The sequence below is a fragment of the Oncorhynchus keta genome, chromosome 30 (genome assembly GCF_023373465.1).
Source record: "Oncorhynchus keta strain PuntledgeMale-10-30-2019 chromosome 30, Oket_V2, whole genome shotgun sequence".
Taxonomy (NCBI): Eukaryota; Metazoa; Chordata; class Actinopteri; order Salmoniformes; family Salmonidae; genus Oncorhynchus; species Oncorhynchus keta.
In genome coordinates this window covers 55,710,160-55,726,647 of record NC_068450.1, presented here as the reverse complement: position 1 = coordinate 55,726,647, position 16,488 = coordinate 55,710,160, and the positions used below count along the sequence as shown (strand labels likewise).

At 43.3% G+C, this 16,488-nt stretch overlaps 1 protein-coding gene across 1 annotated transcript in view; it reads right to left on the bottom strand.

Annotated features, from left to right (window-relative positions):
* The window catches only part of LOC118363170 (nck-associated protein 5-like), a 173,191-nt gene that overhangs the window by 32,736 nt on the left and 123,967 nt on the right, over nt 1-16,488 (bottom strand). Inside the window, 3 exon segments of the mRNA XM_052488619.1 lie at nt 10,607-10,726; nt 10,984-11,022; nt 13,357-13,425. Of these exon segments, the coding sequence (XP_052344579.1) occupies nt 10,607-10,726; nt 10,984-11,022; nt 13,357-13,425 (228 nt within the window).

The window sequence follows — 16,488 nt, the reverse complement described above, 5'->3', positions numbered from 1 at the left end:
TTGGTGTTCTGTATCAATCGCACTTTTCCAGTAGTAGATGAATGAATACATAATAGAAAGTCTACCATCAAACATAAATCATTTTCATTCAAATCTCACAACGAAAACAAACAAAAAAAATCACATTTCAGCAGGTCGCAAAAACGATTTGGTTCAGCTGTACTTTCCCAGAGCTTGAAAGTAAATCTCTTTCTCCCTCCACTGAGATTGTATGCAGGGCACTCTTCAATAGTCTTAGACTCAATGTCATTAATGTCATCTGTTAAGAATAATTCATGTGAATGGGAAATAATTGCATTGGGGAGCGAGGGATTCCTTTGATTTTTGTATTCATATTCAAACACTATTTTACGATCCATTATTTTCTTTGGTTTCCGTCCACAGGGGAAGGATACAAAACCAAATACATTTTCACATATTAATCCTCCAACCTAATTACTGCCCAGTTCCCCGTGCTCGGATCTACTTAACGGCAAACGTGCTGTAACAAAACACTCGATTTATGCCACATTCCCCTCCAAAGCCAACTGTAATGCTTGTTGAGGGAGGACATTTTCTGCTGCGCTCATATCTATTTGAATTTCTCCATCTCGATAATGAAATACAATTGCCAGATTCCTGTACTCTGCACTAACTTTCCTTCCCGTGCTGTGTACGCCCACTCTAGATGAACATAACCACAGGAAAAATGGCACGCTGCCTTCGGTGCGGCGATGAGAGTCACCTTGCGGAACTTTTCGTGTATAGTATATTAGCTTAAGTCCATCTATAGTCTACCTTCAGTGTCCTCCACAATTAATCCCAATCATTTGAAAGTGATGGAAATGATTATTTGCATGACATCATTAGTTGGAGACGCGGGTCGACATCCCACAATGTTCCTTTAACATAAATGAAGTATATCTGAATAAAAACAGACAGGGAGAGAGTATACAATATGACAGGCCCGAGCCTGACATATGCTTACCTCTTTTCTTACTCAGTGCAACAATAGAAATGCAATTTCTACCTCACCTCATCTCTGTTCTGCTACTCAGACTACCCAGATGGCTCCTTGAGTATAAAGCTACTCCTCTACTAAATCACAGAGGACACTAAGAACATGTTTATTAAACAACAGTTTCACACCTCGTAAACTCTCTGCTGCACAGCTGTGTCATTCAGGAAGCACTGATCTCAAACTCCTTGCCCAAGGCCAAAACATAGTATCATATTATCCATTATTTCATACAAACATCCTTCATGTTACCACCTGTTTAAGTGTGAGATTCCGATGCAAGATTTTGCCATTCTAGAGTTTGTATGTGCTGTCAACCGTTACACTGAGTATCAGGGACAGAGCTACAGTATGGAGGTGACCTTCCGAAAAGAACCTTCAGCATGAAGACACCGGCTCACTAAATAAGTCCACTGATCCAACAATGAAACAGAGAGCCAGACAATAAGTCGAAAAGCTTGTAATAAAATCAGTCCCAGTGCTAGTGATCAACACACCGGCCCGAGCCCTGGGGTCCCGGAGGCTTCGAGCTAACAAGCCTTCCTGCAAACACAGTGTGAAAGCCATAGAGATAGATACACTACTACATTGTATCTATATATACAGTGGAAACCATATTCCTGGAAGCCATATTCTTTTTACTTGGAATGACAGCCCCTTGTAACCAGTTTCTTTTGAATCTCCAAGACAAAATGCATTCATGATGAGAGGGATAACAATCCTAGTCCTTTGTTTCTTAAACCCAGTCTTGGGCATTGACAATTGCCACTTTAACATTGTGTTCAGAACATCCATGGACTACTGTCAGAGGATCAATAGTCACAATCTCACTGAAAGCAACCAACCAAAGCCACCTGAAGACCTCCCAGGAATTTACAGGTAGGTCTCCTTCACTACAAGGCTCAATATGTTATATATAATTTGTGATGACTGCTGCACTAGTGTAATACACGTCATGCAATGTGAAGTGAGGCTTTAGAAGTAGAACACCAGCTAATACATGTATCTTCACCATATGGCGTCCCTTAGGCTAAAGAAACACTTCCCAGGACATACGTCTTGGTTGCCTTGACATCGAATCTCAATGCATTGCATTCCTGGTTTGCATTCGCCCGGTTCACCAATTGCTTCTCTGATAGAGTTCAGTGTGTCAAATCGGAGGGTCTGTTGTCCGGACCTCTGGCAGTCTCTATGGGGATGCCACAGGGTTCAATTCTTGGACAGACTCTCTTCTCTGTATACATCAATGATGTCGCTCTTGCTGCTGGTGAGTCTCTGATCCACCTCTACGCAGACGACACCATTCTGTATACTTCTGGCCCTTCTTTGGACACTGTGTTAACAACCCTCCAGGCGAGCTTCAATGCCATACAACTCTCCTTCCGTGGCCTCCAATTGCTCTTAAATACAAGTAAAACTAAATGCATGCTCTTCAACCGATCACTGCCTGCACCTGCCCGCCTGTCCAACATCACTACTCTGGACGGCTCTGACGTGGACAACTACAAATACCTAGGTGTCTGGTTAGACTGTAAACTCTCCTTCCAGACTCACATCAAACATCTCCAATCCAAAGTTAAATCTAGAATTGGCTTCCTATTTCGCAAAAAAGCATCCTTCACTCATGCTGCCAAACACGCCCTTGTAAAACTGACCATCCTACCAATCCTCGACTTCGGCGATGTCATTTACAAAATAGCCTCCAATACCCTACTCAATAAATTGGATGCAGTCTATCACAGTGCCATCCGTTTTGTCACCAAAGCCCCATATACTACCCACCACTGCGACCTGTATGCTCTCGTTGGCTGGCCCTCGCTTCATACTCGTCGCCAAACCCACTGGATCCAGGTCATCTACAAGAATGACCTGCTAGGTAAAGTCCCCCCTTATCTCAGCTCGCTGGTCACCATGGCAGCACCCACCTGTAGCACGCGCTCCAGCAGGTATATCTCTCTGGTCACCCCCAAAACCAATTCTTCCTTTGGCCGCCTCTCCTTCCAGTTCTCTGCTGCCAATGACTGGAACGAACTACAAAAATCTCTGAAACTGGAAACACTTATCTCCCTCACTAGCTTTAAGCACCAGCTGTCAGAGCAGCTCACAGATTACTGCACCTGTACATAGCCCATCTATAATTTAGCCCAAACAAATACCTCTTCCCCTACTGTATTAATTTATTTAGCTCCTTTGCACCCCATTATTTATATCTCTACTTTGCACATTCTTCCCACTGCAAATCAACCAATCCAACGTTTTACTTGCTATATTGTATTTACTTCTGTTAATTGTAGATGCATTTACATGTGCAAATTGGAGTGAATTGGAACTAAGTTTAAGGGAACATGGATGTAAACTGGAGATGTGGATTAAATCACATTTATGACAGATCCCTTTATCTCCCCAGAGTGCCAAATTCATCCTCCCTCTTGTTTCTCTTTCCGTAATCTCAGCCCCATTTAGACTGAGTTTAAGGGGACACTGACTCTATCCTGCAGACCAGCTAAACGATGATAGGCTATAATGGCAACATTCTAATGGATTAAATCATATTGATTTCCAATGGATTTTTGTAAAAGTAATTGGTTTGTATTTTGATGTGCATGTGTGTGTGTGGGTTGGTTCTTCTAACCGTGTGAGGATCTAAAATCCCATTAAGTTCCCACAAGGATAGTAAAATCAGGAAAACTCTCCCTCGTGGGGACATTACCCACGTCCCAATGAGGACAAAGGTTATTTGAAGCTTAGGGGTTGGGTTTAAGGTTAGGGTTTACAACTAGGATTAGGGTTAAGGGAAAATAGGATTCTGAATGGAAATACATTTTACGTCCCCATAGGGATAGAAGAAGAAAAACTGTGTTTGTGTGCGAAATTTCAATTGAGTTGAAATTGCTCGACCCATCGTGCAGTCTGGTTCTCTAGTACTGTACAGCATATTGTGTGCTATCAGGGACCTGGAGGGACATCAATACTCTCTTTCAGATCTAATAGGCTATTTGACTATTTTCTGGAAATTCTGAACATTGAGGTCATCTCGGTGGAATGCTCCGTATTTTATTATTGGCCCAAGTCAATTTGGTCCAGTGCGGTCACGATCGATTGGGATGTGGAAAAGGATTAGACGCAATGTGCTCTCTTGTTCCCCATCGTCAGTTAACTTATGAAATATAGAAATAATGATAGAGCTGTTTAAACTGGATTAAATGGGAATGTAGTACAGTATATAAACAGCATATTGAGCCTCTAATCAATTTTATTTCATCCCTCTTTTTTTTTGTTCATGCACATATGATGCTAAATAGTTTCCAATTAGTTTGTTAGGTATAATCAAATTGTTACATAAAATATGTTGTTCATTGCTTACACATTTATGCAAAGACTTAAAATGTAAGAATTTAAAGGTAAGTGAGAGTAATTAAATGAAAAGGTTTTAAAACAAGATCTGCTTATTTGTAGTTCAAATTTGAAAATCATATTCATATCATGTACATAACTGTGAATTAACGGAGGCAAAATATACCTTCTACAGCTTGTTCTAAACCAAGTATTTCCCATTATGACCTAAAGTTTATATGTAGATGAGAATTCTTCCCCTGTAGCTGACTCAGTCCAGGTTGTCCTTTACAGTGGACTTAACATGCCAGATGGCGTCTCTCTCACCATAAAGCCCGTAACAGAAATGTAGTCCTCTCTGAAGCCCTATCGCTCCTCTCCAGGGTATAGGCTGTCCACACAGGGGGATGGGAGTGGCTGAGTGTCAGGAGAAGAGAAGGGGGGCTGATGTTATCGTAGGGGTGCAGGATTACACCTCCTCAGCACAGTCATCAATGATTCAGTCAATAGTGTCACAAGGCCTCCGATGGGGAGTGGTGAGGAGAGGGGGGGGGGGGGGGCGGACAGCTCCCCCATCTCTGTGTCTCTTCAGGCTAGCCTCACTGTACCTGACGGCGTGGAAGTGTGATCTAGCCAAGGACGGAGGCGCACTGAGGGAGCTCACCTTCTCTGTTACTACCTATTACCTAATCTGCGTTTGATTCTGCACTCAAGGCTTGGTCTTCCCTTAGTCAGAGGATACAGGTAACGTATAGCAGGGAGTTGGCTAAACTAAGACAAAACATGACTCTCGTACTCCACTGAGACATTAACCAGAATAGGAATACTGTACAGGGCGGTCCAGTTAACAAACCTCCAGCAAAGACAACACTTTGAGGGGAACCATAGTGCAAAAGCCAATCCAAATTCAGAAGGCAAAAATGAATGAATGGTACTGCGTAGCTACTACGTCCTGCCGGAGGGGCCTGGGAAGTTTCCACGGCAACCAGGACCTACTTTTACGGATAATTGTCAACTCAATTACCACTCGCCTGTCACTTTTGTTAAGGCTGCCGAAGTGGAAGGAGGGAATTATTATTCGCTACTTATACACCTTACTAAAACACCTGGCCGAACTGCAGCAAACAGAGCTTTGTAGCATGTCAAATGCCAAATTACATGAGGCGACAGCAGGTCAAGCATATTCCCAGTATTCCTAATCACAATCTCAATAGAGAGCAGTGATTCGTTATCAGGGAAATTCAAGATGGCCCCAGAGGCCAATAACACATTTAATTGCCGACTCCCAGAACAGTAGAAATTAAATACTCTGACTGATAGGAAATATTAATATGTCTAGCTCTACTGTCGCTAATTACTATTTGATGGTAGGTTATGGTATAAAGGTAATTCATGCAAATCCCTAACTTGCCTAGTTAAAAAAGGTTAAATTAAAAAAATATATAATAAATCATAAAAACAGAAGGTTACCTGCAGCCGTTTTAGAGGGCAAAATATTAGGCTGCTTCAAGAGAAATTATCCACAATAAGTAGCAGGGGAACTGATTTCAAACCCATGTTTTAATTGACTCAATCAATCATATGCTCTTTCAGCACTTGTATTACTAGTCATCATTGTCACAGCCACCTTTATAGAGAAACTAATCCCAGAAATAGAAACAAGGTTTACAACCTGAAACATATCGACAAAACCACAACCATGAAAGAATCATGAGATTTTCAATAAAATTAATGACTGTTTGAGGAATCCATGTGAAAATACAAAAAAAAAAAAAATCCTCCTATAATGTATGATTTAGCTATCGCTTACACAAGTGTCAATTATTTTCTTGTTGTTTAATGTGCTGGCAGACATCGGTTGGACATAAAAGTTGGACATAAATCTTTCAAATCTATCCGCCTCCTTCACAATAAAATCTCACTTCCTCTCTGCTGAAAAAATGCCTTGCTACAAATCCTCATTCCCGGCATACTCCCCCGTGAAAAGCCAGGTCTGTCCCAAATGGTACCCTATTTTCTACATAGTGCACTTCTTTTGACCAGAGCACTATATAGGGAATAGGATACCATTTGGGACAGAGACAGAGGCTCCTGCTACACAAGCAAATAGATGTACGGTATATTGCTCTCTTCAATGTCTTGTTGATCACGTTGTACATTGAACACAAATGCTCTACTGAACAGACTGAATACGCTAACATTTACTCTTAGATATAACCAGAACATACATATGCGTTTATTAAATCAAAATATGATTAAATAGTTACAAATAGTTCATAAACAATTACACATTTCACTTTATTCATGCCCTGGTTAAGTTGGGACAAAAATAGCGCATCCACAGCTTCGCTCAATCTGTTGGAATGACGAAAATGCCTCCCTTCCAGCCAAAATTGCACCCTTCACTGGACAATGTGGACTGTGACTTTCAATTATCCATATGTCAGCATAGCAGAGGGCGACTGACAGAGGGCATACTCTCTCCTGAACTTGAGGTAGATAAAGGTTTGTCGTCCGCTCGCTCTTTGCAATTCTCATTTATATCCTTTCGAATTTTGTCAACACCTGAACAAATCGTGATGAGGGTCTATTGATCGAAACATTGCTTAAACGAGATCCATTAAAATGGTTTGTGGTCTATTCAACAGTACCAGTGTTCTGGAGGCTGTTGCTTTACAGATATTGTCAACAATAAAAAAAAAAGTTATTCTTCAACTATAACTTTCTTTGTTTCTGTACCTGGATGTGTTGACTTGCATAGCACCTGGATGTGTTGACTTGCATAGCACCTGGATGTGTTGACTTGCATAGCACCTGGATGTGTTGACTTGCATAGCACCTGGATGTGTTGACTTGCATAGCACCTGGATGTGTTGACTTGCATAGCACCTGGATGTGTTGACTTGCATAGCACCTGGATGTGTTGACTTGCATAGTACCTGGATGTGTTGACTTGCATAGCACCTGGATGTGTTGACTTGCATAGCACCTGGATGTGTTGACTTGCATAGCACCTGGATGTGTTGACTTGCATAGCACCATGGATGTTGACTTGCATAGCACCTGGATGTGTTGACTTGCATAGCACCATGGATGTTGACTTGCATAGCACCTGGATGTGTTGACTTGCATAGCACCATGGATGTTGGCTTGCATAGCACCTGGATGTGTTGACTTGCATAGTACCTGGATGTGTTGACTTGCATAGCACCATGCATGTTGACTTGCATAGCACCTGGATGTGTTGACTTGCATAGCACCATGGATGTTGGCTTGCATAGCACCTGGATGTGTTGACTTGCATAGTACCTGGATGTGTTGACTTGCATAGCACCTGGATGTGTTGACTTGCATAGTACCTGGATGTGTTGACTTGCATAGTACCTGGATGTGTTGACTTGCATAGTACCTGGATGTGTTGACTTGCATAGCACCTGGATGTGTTGACTTGCATAGCACCTGGATGTGTTGACTTGCATAGTACCTGGATGTGTTGACTTGCATAGTACCTGGATGTGTTGACTTGCATAGCACCTGGATGTGTTGACTTGCATAGTCCCTGGATGTGTTGACTTGCATAGTACCTGGATGTGTTGACTTGCATAGTACCTGGATGTGTTGACTTGCATAGTACCTGGATGTGTTGACTTGCATAGCACCTGGATGTGTTGACTTGCATAGTACCTGGATGTGTTGACTTGCATAGCACCTGCATAGTACCTGGATGTGTTGACTTGCATAGTACCTGGATGTGTTGACTTGCATAGTACCTGGGTGTGTTGACTTGCATAGTACCTGGATGTGTTGACTTGCATAGTACCTGGATGTGTTGACTTGCATAGTACCTGGATGTGTTGACTTGCATAGTACCTGGATGTGTTGACTTGCATAGTACCTGGATGTGTTGACTTGCATAGTACCTGGATGTGTTGACTTGCATAGTCCCTGGATGTGTTGACTTGCATAGCACCTGGATGTGTTGACTTGCATAGCACCATGGATGTTGACTTGCATAGCACCTGGATGTGTTGACTTGCATAGTCCCTGGATGTGTTGACTTGCATAGTACCTGGATGTGTTGACTTGCATAGTACCTGGATGTGTTGACTTGCATAGTACCTGGATGTGTTGACTTGCATAGCACCTGGATGTGTTGACTTGCATAGTACCTGGATGTGTTGACTTGCATAGCACCTGGATGTGTTGACTTGCATAGTACCTGGATGTGTTGACTTGCATAGTACCTGGATGTGTTGACTTGCATAGTACCTGGGTGTGTTGACTTGCATAGTACCTGGATGTGTTGACTTGCATAGTACCTGGATGTGTTGACTTGCATAGTACCTGGATGTGTTGACTTGCATAGTACCTGGATGTGTTGACTTGCATAGTACCTGGATGTGTTGACTTGCATAGTACCTGGATGTGTTGACTTGCATAGTCCCTGGATGTGTTGACTTGCATAGCACCTGGATGTGTTGACTTGCATAGCACCATGGATGTTGACTTGCATAGCACCTGGATGTGTTGACTTGCATAGTCCCTGGATGTGTTGACTTGCATAGCACCATGGATGTTGACTTGCATAGCACCTGGATGTGTTGACTTGCATAGTACCTGGATGTGTTGACTTGCATAGCACCTGGATGTGTTGACTTGCATAGTACCTGGATGTGTTGACTTGCATAGCACCATGGATGTTGACTTGCATAGCACCTGGATGTGTTGACTTGCATAGTACCTGGATGTGTTGACTTGCATAGTACCTGGATGTGTTGACTTGCATAGTACCTGGGTGTGTTGACTTGCATAGTACCTGGATGTGTTGACTTGCATAGTACCTGGATGTGTTGACTTGCATAGTACCTGCACTCAGCTCTCCCCTGAGCTCCTCTCATCCTTCCTTTCTGAGCCACATGTTCTCATTAAGACCAGTAGGAGTCTCATTATCCGTCTGTGCCGTCTATAGGCCCCCTGTACCTCCATCCCCCTCAGCTCCCTCTCACACCCCAAATCTCCCCCTTTTACCCTGTGGCAGACTGAGAGCCTCCACCCTCCACTCTGAGAAGAGGTAAGGTAACGAGAGCTGGACGGCCATAGCTGCAAATCAGATTAAGGAAAATCCATGCGGCCATTTTATAGCAGACATGGTTGTCAATATTTCTCTCTCTCTCTCTCTCTCTCTCTGCAGTGACTGGAGTAAATGATTTCTGTGTTACAGTAAGTGTGCATTCCTACCCACGGCAGACGACATACACACACGGGCGCACACACATACCCTCCCCTCTCTCTAACATCTATGTCTGTGTTACATGCCACAAGGTCTGGTGAGCTAGAGGTAATTTGGTTGAGAGGTTTACCGTCCCCCCGAGAGAGCCCAGGATGGATGACGCGAGTCTCGGTACTTTCTCAAATGATCTTGTCTGAGCCCCGCAGCTCCGCGGAGGCTGGATGGTTCATGAGCACACTGTTTTTCTAGCGATGATGATATCACAGACCCCGGACTCAGGATCACATCGCCATCACAAAAAGATGGATGATCTAATATCGCTGCTCTTCAGAACTTTCAAGTGAGCAAATATGCTACTGGAGCAGATGTCCTTACACCCACACTGTTGCCTTCAACATTATTGAATACAAGAACCAACATAGTTCTAATACTGAAACTAATAGCAGTGAAATGCTATTTTAACTCCATCAGTCAGGCACATCTGAGTCATGGCCAATAGTTGCTCTATGAGGTTCTATCGTGGTTCTGGGACAATGAGATGCTATAGTGGTTCTGGGGTAATGAAGTTCTACTGTGGTTCTGGGACAAAGAGGTTTTATATTGGTTCTGGGACAATGAGGTTCTGTAGTGGTTCTGGGACAAAGAGGTTCTGTAGTGGTTCCGGGACAAAGAGGTTCTATAGTGGTTCCGGGACAATGAGTTTCTGTAGTGGTTCTGGGACAATGAGGTTCTATAGTGGTTCCGGGACAATGAGGTTCTATAGTGGTTCTGGGACAATGAGGTTCTGTAGTGGTTCTGGGACAATGAGGTTCTGGGACAATAAGGTTCTATAATTGTTCCGGGACAATGAGTTTCTGTAGTGGTTCTGGGACAATGAGGTTCTATAGTGGTTCCGGGACAATGAGGTTCTATAGTGGTTCTGGGACAATGAGGTTCTGTAGTGGTTCTGGGACAATGAGGTTCTGGGACAATAAGGTTCTATAATGGTTCTGGGACAATGAGGTTCTATAGTAGTTCTGGGACTAGATGAGTGGACAGGTCCCTACCTGCAGGAGCAGGTCTGATGCAGGTCGGACTCGCTGCTGGAAGAGGACACTCATGGTCCGGTTTTGTTGCTCCAGGTCAAACACTCTGGTCCGCAACTTCAGACACTCCTCCCTCAGATCCTGCATGGAGAAAAACAACACAGAGAGAGTTATTACAAGCAGAGGTGTGACCTAACAGTGATGTGTGACTATCCTAATATGGACACCATAAAAGTTGATTAGTTAACACGAGATAATGAGAAGTGTCTAAAAAAAAAGGTAAGATTAAGTTTTGAGCTACTGTATTACATGCATGTCTAACAACATCATTGGATCTAATATTAGTATAATTCTGAGGCATTTTTATAACACAGTTGCTATGGAAACCAGACTCCTACCTTTTGGGTGAGCAGTGCCTGCACAACTTGATTGGCAACCTAATACAGAATGAAAAAAGAAACAAGAATTATCCAAACGTTTTATGAGAGCTGTTTAGTGACTGACCATAATATGGTGGCTGTTGTGGGTGAGAAAGATGAGTGAGAAAGAAAGAAAATGTCTCTAGTTGACCCACGACCTCAACTCTAAACTGCCCTTGCCCTGTGCATGCCGACGCCACATTTTCTCACTTCCCCTCTTCCTCCAACAACATTTTATACACAAGTTCCTCCGACCACTTACAAAATTATTACAGGCTTTAGTGAACACGACGTCCCAATACATTACAGCATTGTCCCCCCGTCTGTCTTCCCTTGGAGGAGTGTGTTGATTCCTAAGGGGACCAATCATCATAAATCTGACGCAGGGTGGCAGAGAAGGCCAGTAGCGGCCCGGCGAAGCCGAACAGATTGGAGCCAGACACGCTGCATGTCTTCATGATGTTTAATTGTCTTCTGTTGATTCTGTATTGACAGCAGTGTCAGGGCTGATGTAGTGGCTTGGAGAGTAGGGGGTTGTGTCCTGAAGGGCACCCTATCCCTTATATACTGCACTACTTGACGCCATAGGCCCTGGTCAAAAGGAGCGCACTATATAGGGAATAGGATGTCAATTGCGACACAGCGGTCAGTCGGAGAGAAGAAGTGGAGGGCTGAAGTACTGTTGTGCCTGGGCTTTGCCCGCAGAGCGCCTCACACCCCTACCACTCTTCCGAGTTTAGACCGCAATGCTCCATCGACTCTGACTCTGATTACAGCCCATTGATTGCTCGTTAATTCACTGTAAGCACGCATTGGCTTTTTCTCAGAGGTGTCCTCTCTCCCTCTATTGAATAACGGGAGATGGAGTAAATATGATGAAGTGATCGAGCCCTGTGGGGAGTGATACAGAGCTGCTCCTGTAAAACTGAAGGGCACTAATTCAAAGAATATTGAATGATCTTCAAGTAAGAATCTTAATGACAACAGATGATAAATAAAATCACGTATAAAGACTTTATAGAGCATTCATAGTTCAAGTCATACGACATGACGTGTGGCATAACAGTCTCTTGCATCTGATGCATTGCCAAATGTAGCATAACTCCTTTTACCAGCCTTTCAATAGCATGACATTTGCACATGTTTACTAAGTGGAACAAAAATTATATATATATATATATATATATAAAAAATCATTTTAAAAACTAAAGTGAGTGGCCAGCCCAAATAGCATACCAAACAGCCACCACTCTGCTTATGTCGAGATAATAATCCACAATCTTTTTATTTAAAAAATGCATCATTACTAACCAAGCCCCTGCATTCTCTACAATTTCCAAAGGTCCTGAGCCCATCAGCAGAGTTGTTAGAGCTGTGGAGACTTCCGCATCACAACATGCTCATTAGTGAGCTAGCTCCAGTCAGAAGAGACCTCAGAGGACAACACAACACCAGACGAGACAACAGAGCAGCACAGCCCTAGCTTTTTGAGGTCACGGAAGTGGAAAAGGGATTTTGGTGTGGGCCCACCCCAGGCGTTAGCCTCCAAGGCTGCAGCATGGTGTGGAGTTTCATACAGTATGCTTGGAGCATTGCAAAACAATTGCATACCACGGATAGACTGTTAACACAGATAAAGTATTGTTGACGCTCCTTGTGTCTCTCTATCCCTTTCTCTCGCTTTCTTTCTCTTTCTTTCATTCTCTCGCTTTCTCTGTCCCACCGTCAATCTACGTCTCCCCCCCTCCCCACCCCCACTCCCTCTGGCACCAGAGCCCAGATCTCAGGTCATATGAGCCCCAGTAGCTGGCACCACAGTGTATTAGACCAGTCTGTCCTTTCTGGCACCCGCGGGCCTCCAGCCTTCCCTCAGGGTGACTCAGCGTGCGGGTCCGAGCCAACAAGCTCATTAATTGCTGTCATTCGGCTCCCTCAGGCCACCATTTACCCAGCTTCTCCCACAACACAGTTCGCCGTCAGAACGCCAAGTACCTCTTTCTCCATAATCACATTTCCTTTGGAGAGGAATTACTTTGGAATTGCATTGATAAAATTTGAGAGGAGGACAATTGTGTATTGAGAGGAATCTCAAAGAACAAGTCGGTAAAGGTAGAGAAGGATACTGGAAGTAGTGCTTGTGTTTGTAGCCTGTTGGATCAGTACTATCAGTAAGATCTTAAAGAAAGTCGCTGAAGGTAAATAGAAAAGAATTACAACTCACAATAAGTCACAGAATAGGGAAGAAATAACACTTGTTCCTGAGATGTAGGGTATCATTAGTGTGGTGAAAAGAAAGATTTCCCTCACGGAGGTTGCGGGCTGGGTGAATAGAGCGAGGCGTGGACTACTCACCTCATCCAGACAGTGCTCATACTGCTCCCTCTGGCTCTCGTTCTCCATGGCCAATGCGGAGTTTTCCTCCTGTACGGCGAAATGAAACACATTGAGTGATGACTGAAATCCACCGAGAGCTTGTCGTTAAAAGCAATTTGTACAGTTTGTATGCATCAGATGTATTTACCAAAAGAGTAATTTAATAAGCTTTTGCGCATATGGAAAATTGATGGGATCTTTCATTTCAGCTCATGAAACATGGGACCAACCCTTTACATGTTGCATTTATATTTTTGTTCAGTGTGGATGTGAAATGACACCGCATATGTGGCCAATGAAAATAATGCCAAAGGCATTTGTCGTCTCTCCAATCTTTGTTTTCATATGAAAAACTATTGATGCAACAAATCATATCTGTGTTGTGTAGCGCAAGACTCTACTGCCAGAGAACAAGATAACAACAAGAGAGGATTTGCCGGAGGTCGAAAAGGTCAGGTGTCAACCATAAGACCGGGGCCAACTAATAAAAACCTGCCCGAAGTATCTCACAATGAAAGGTCAAGGGGCTTGAAGTTATGATCCTGAACTTTAAAAGGTACAATGAAGAAGTTAGGTAGAATGGGCTAGAAGGGGCTAATGTGAATATGTCCTTGTTTTAAGTGAGGGGGGGATATTGCTTCACCTTTTAAGGGAGAGGAGCTATTGATCTCCTCTGTTTCTAGTTTGTCAAATGCAGGCGGTCCAGGCAGGCCATATTAGAAGCTGTCAACATCGCTCCGGCTAGCTCGCCTCTCTCGGCGCATGCCCTTTAGTACAAAAAGCCAACCTTTGATTAAAACCCAGGCTAAATAATTGCACCTATAACATATTCCCCTGCCTTAATCAAAATGGCACAGAGCTATAACAAATGAGCAACTTTGAGATGTACACGAAAAGCCCTTTACAAAAAAAAATGTACTTGTATTAATATTAGTAAAGTAAAAACTCTTAGTGAAGTCAAATAATTACCCAAAGGTTGCATATAAGCATGTTTTTGAATGTTTTTATCATATTCCTTGTGTGGGTAGTAACTGGTTGAATCATCTTTCTCTATGGAACAAGGGGTCGGAGAAAGGTGAAGGGGCGTGCTATATTGACAATACTGTTGATGTGGGAACTGTGTGGGAAAAAAATGTGTCTACTTCCATCAAACTGAACCTAACCTGATGAACACACATCTAAAAGCATCCGCGATGAACGCTGAACATTTTCTGCTCGCATTAAAAGCATTTGAGATACTTTCACTACGGTGCTCTTTTGCCATCTTCTATTGCAAAACGTCACGGAGAGCGTCTGACAGCGCAATACAAAGATATTATTTGAGCTTAGCTGAAAAACAATATTTTGTACAGCCACAGTGCAGAATCAATTTTACTGTGAATGAATGCAGTGCTCGGCTGTGATGCGTTGTCAACAAATGCTAAACTAAATAAATGTCCCGTGTCAGAAAAAAAACATTTTGAATGGGGATGAAAAGAGCAACTAAATCACATAAAAACATGTTTTCAGTGTATTGCTCCTACAGCCGCCACAGTTATAGCATAGCAACCACAACTGCTGTTGCCATAGATTTTGAAACATGTCAATTAGGCATGCCATTATAAGTTGCTTTTTATAGAACAGAATACATGCATGATCATCTACGATTAGAGTTCCCATGATTAGAGAAGTGGTTTTCTAGAATCATGGATGTAATTTTCTTTTAAACTTCAATGGAAAGTAACTAGCTAGAAACAGCAGGGTTTTTTTTGCTTCTGGCTTACAGTAGGTTTTGAATTGGGGTGAAGAGGGTGGAGAAGGGATGAGGGATTGTATGGACAGGGCTAGAGCTGGCTGCACCACAGTCAGTTCTCACTCGGCCTGTAATTGAACAGGAGTTAGAGCCAGCCCTGCACTGAAGCCAGAGTGCCAGCTGTCCATCTGTGACGCCTGTACGCCAGGCCTCCTCTCCCTGGCACCCGGCTGCCAACTGTGCCAAACAAGCTGCATGGGCACAACGCTGGGCAATGGGCATGCGCACTTGCTCAAACTGCAGACAGTTACCCGAGACCCAGTCACTTGCTTGCTCTAGTGCTCTGTCTTACTATGGAGTCTCTACAACACTTACTTGTGTGGAAAGCTAGAAGCATTGAGAGTTGAGCTGGAATGGATGAGTTAGGTACAGGTATATCATCTGTAGCGGTGACTTCTATTCTATCCCATGTCCACTCGAGATGAACCCGAACTCATTTTTCCCTTAGTCTGAAAGTCGAATCCCTCAACGACACTACTTCCATTAGCGTTTTTTTTGGGCCGTAAAAAAAATTTACATAAATTAGAGTAGCAGCGTTAACTGATCTTTCAAGCATCTGTGAAAAGAACACCCCCGTTATTTTCCTTCTCCGAGATGTTTTTTCTTCTTCTAAAGGATTCAATCTAAACCTAAAGGCATAGCCCTCCATGGTAATGAATGATTTCAGTTGGGCTGGGCTGGCGTGGGGGGGGTGGGGGGAATAGAAATGGGCGCCCTTACTTAGTGTCACCTCCTCTGGAGGAGCATCCATCACGGATACAGTGGGGACGGAAGAAGATGGCAGATACATTTCGATGAAAACTCATTTAGAATGTGGCTTTTTGTGGTAATGTGGGAAGCTTCCTTCCGACAAAATCACGAGACAGGCCAGCCGTTATTTTCTTTGACTGCAGGGAAGACAACTTATACAGTGATAGAGGAGCCATAAAACAACACGCAATTACACTGCATTTTGTTCTAATTAGCTTTAGCTGCAATTTCTGTCCGCGTGGAGTTAGTGTCACTGTTAATAAATGCCTGTAGAACGTGCCGGTTTCTAGGGGCGTCTATCTCTGGCAGCGTTTTCTCATGTCTGAGCTGTCCATAGTGGCTGAGGAGAAGACCTGGGTTCAAGTAGTATTATTTGTTTAAAAAAAAAAAAAAACATTTCTGATTGATTGAGCTTGTCTGGCAGCAATGGGACCAATGGAGTAGTCCTAAAAGTGCAAAACCAAACCCTTCCCAACGGGCACTCCGGTAGGGGCTCTATCATACGCTCAAAGTATTTGAACATTAGCCACAGACCCTTCGTAAATGGGTAGGTGGGTCTCAGAGCGTAA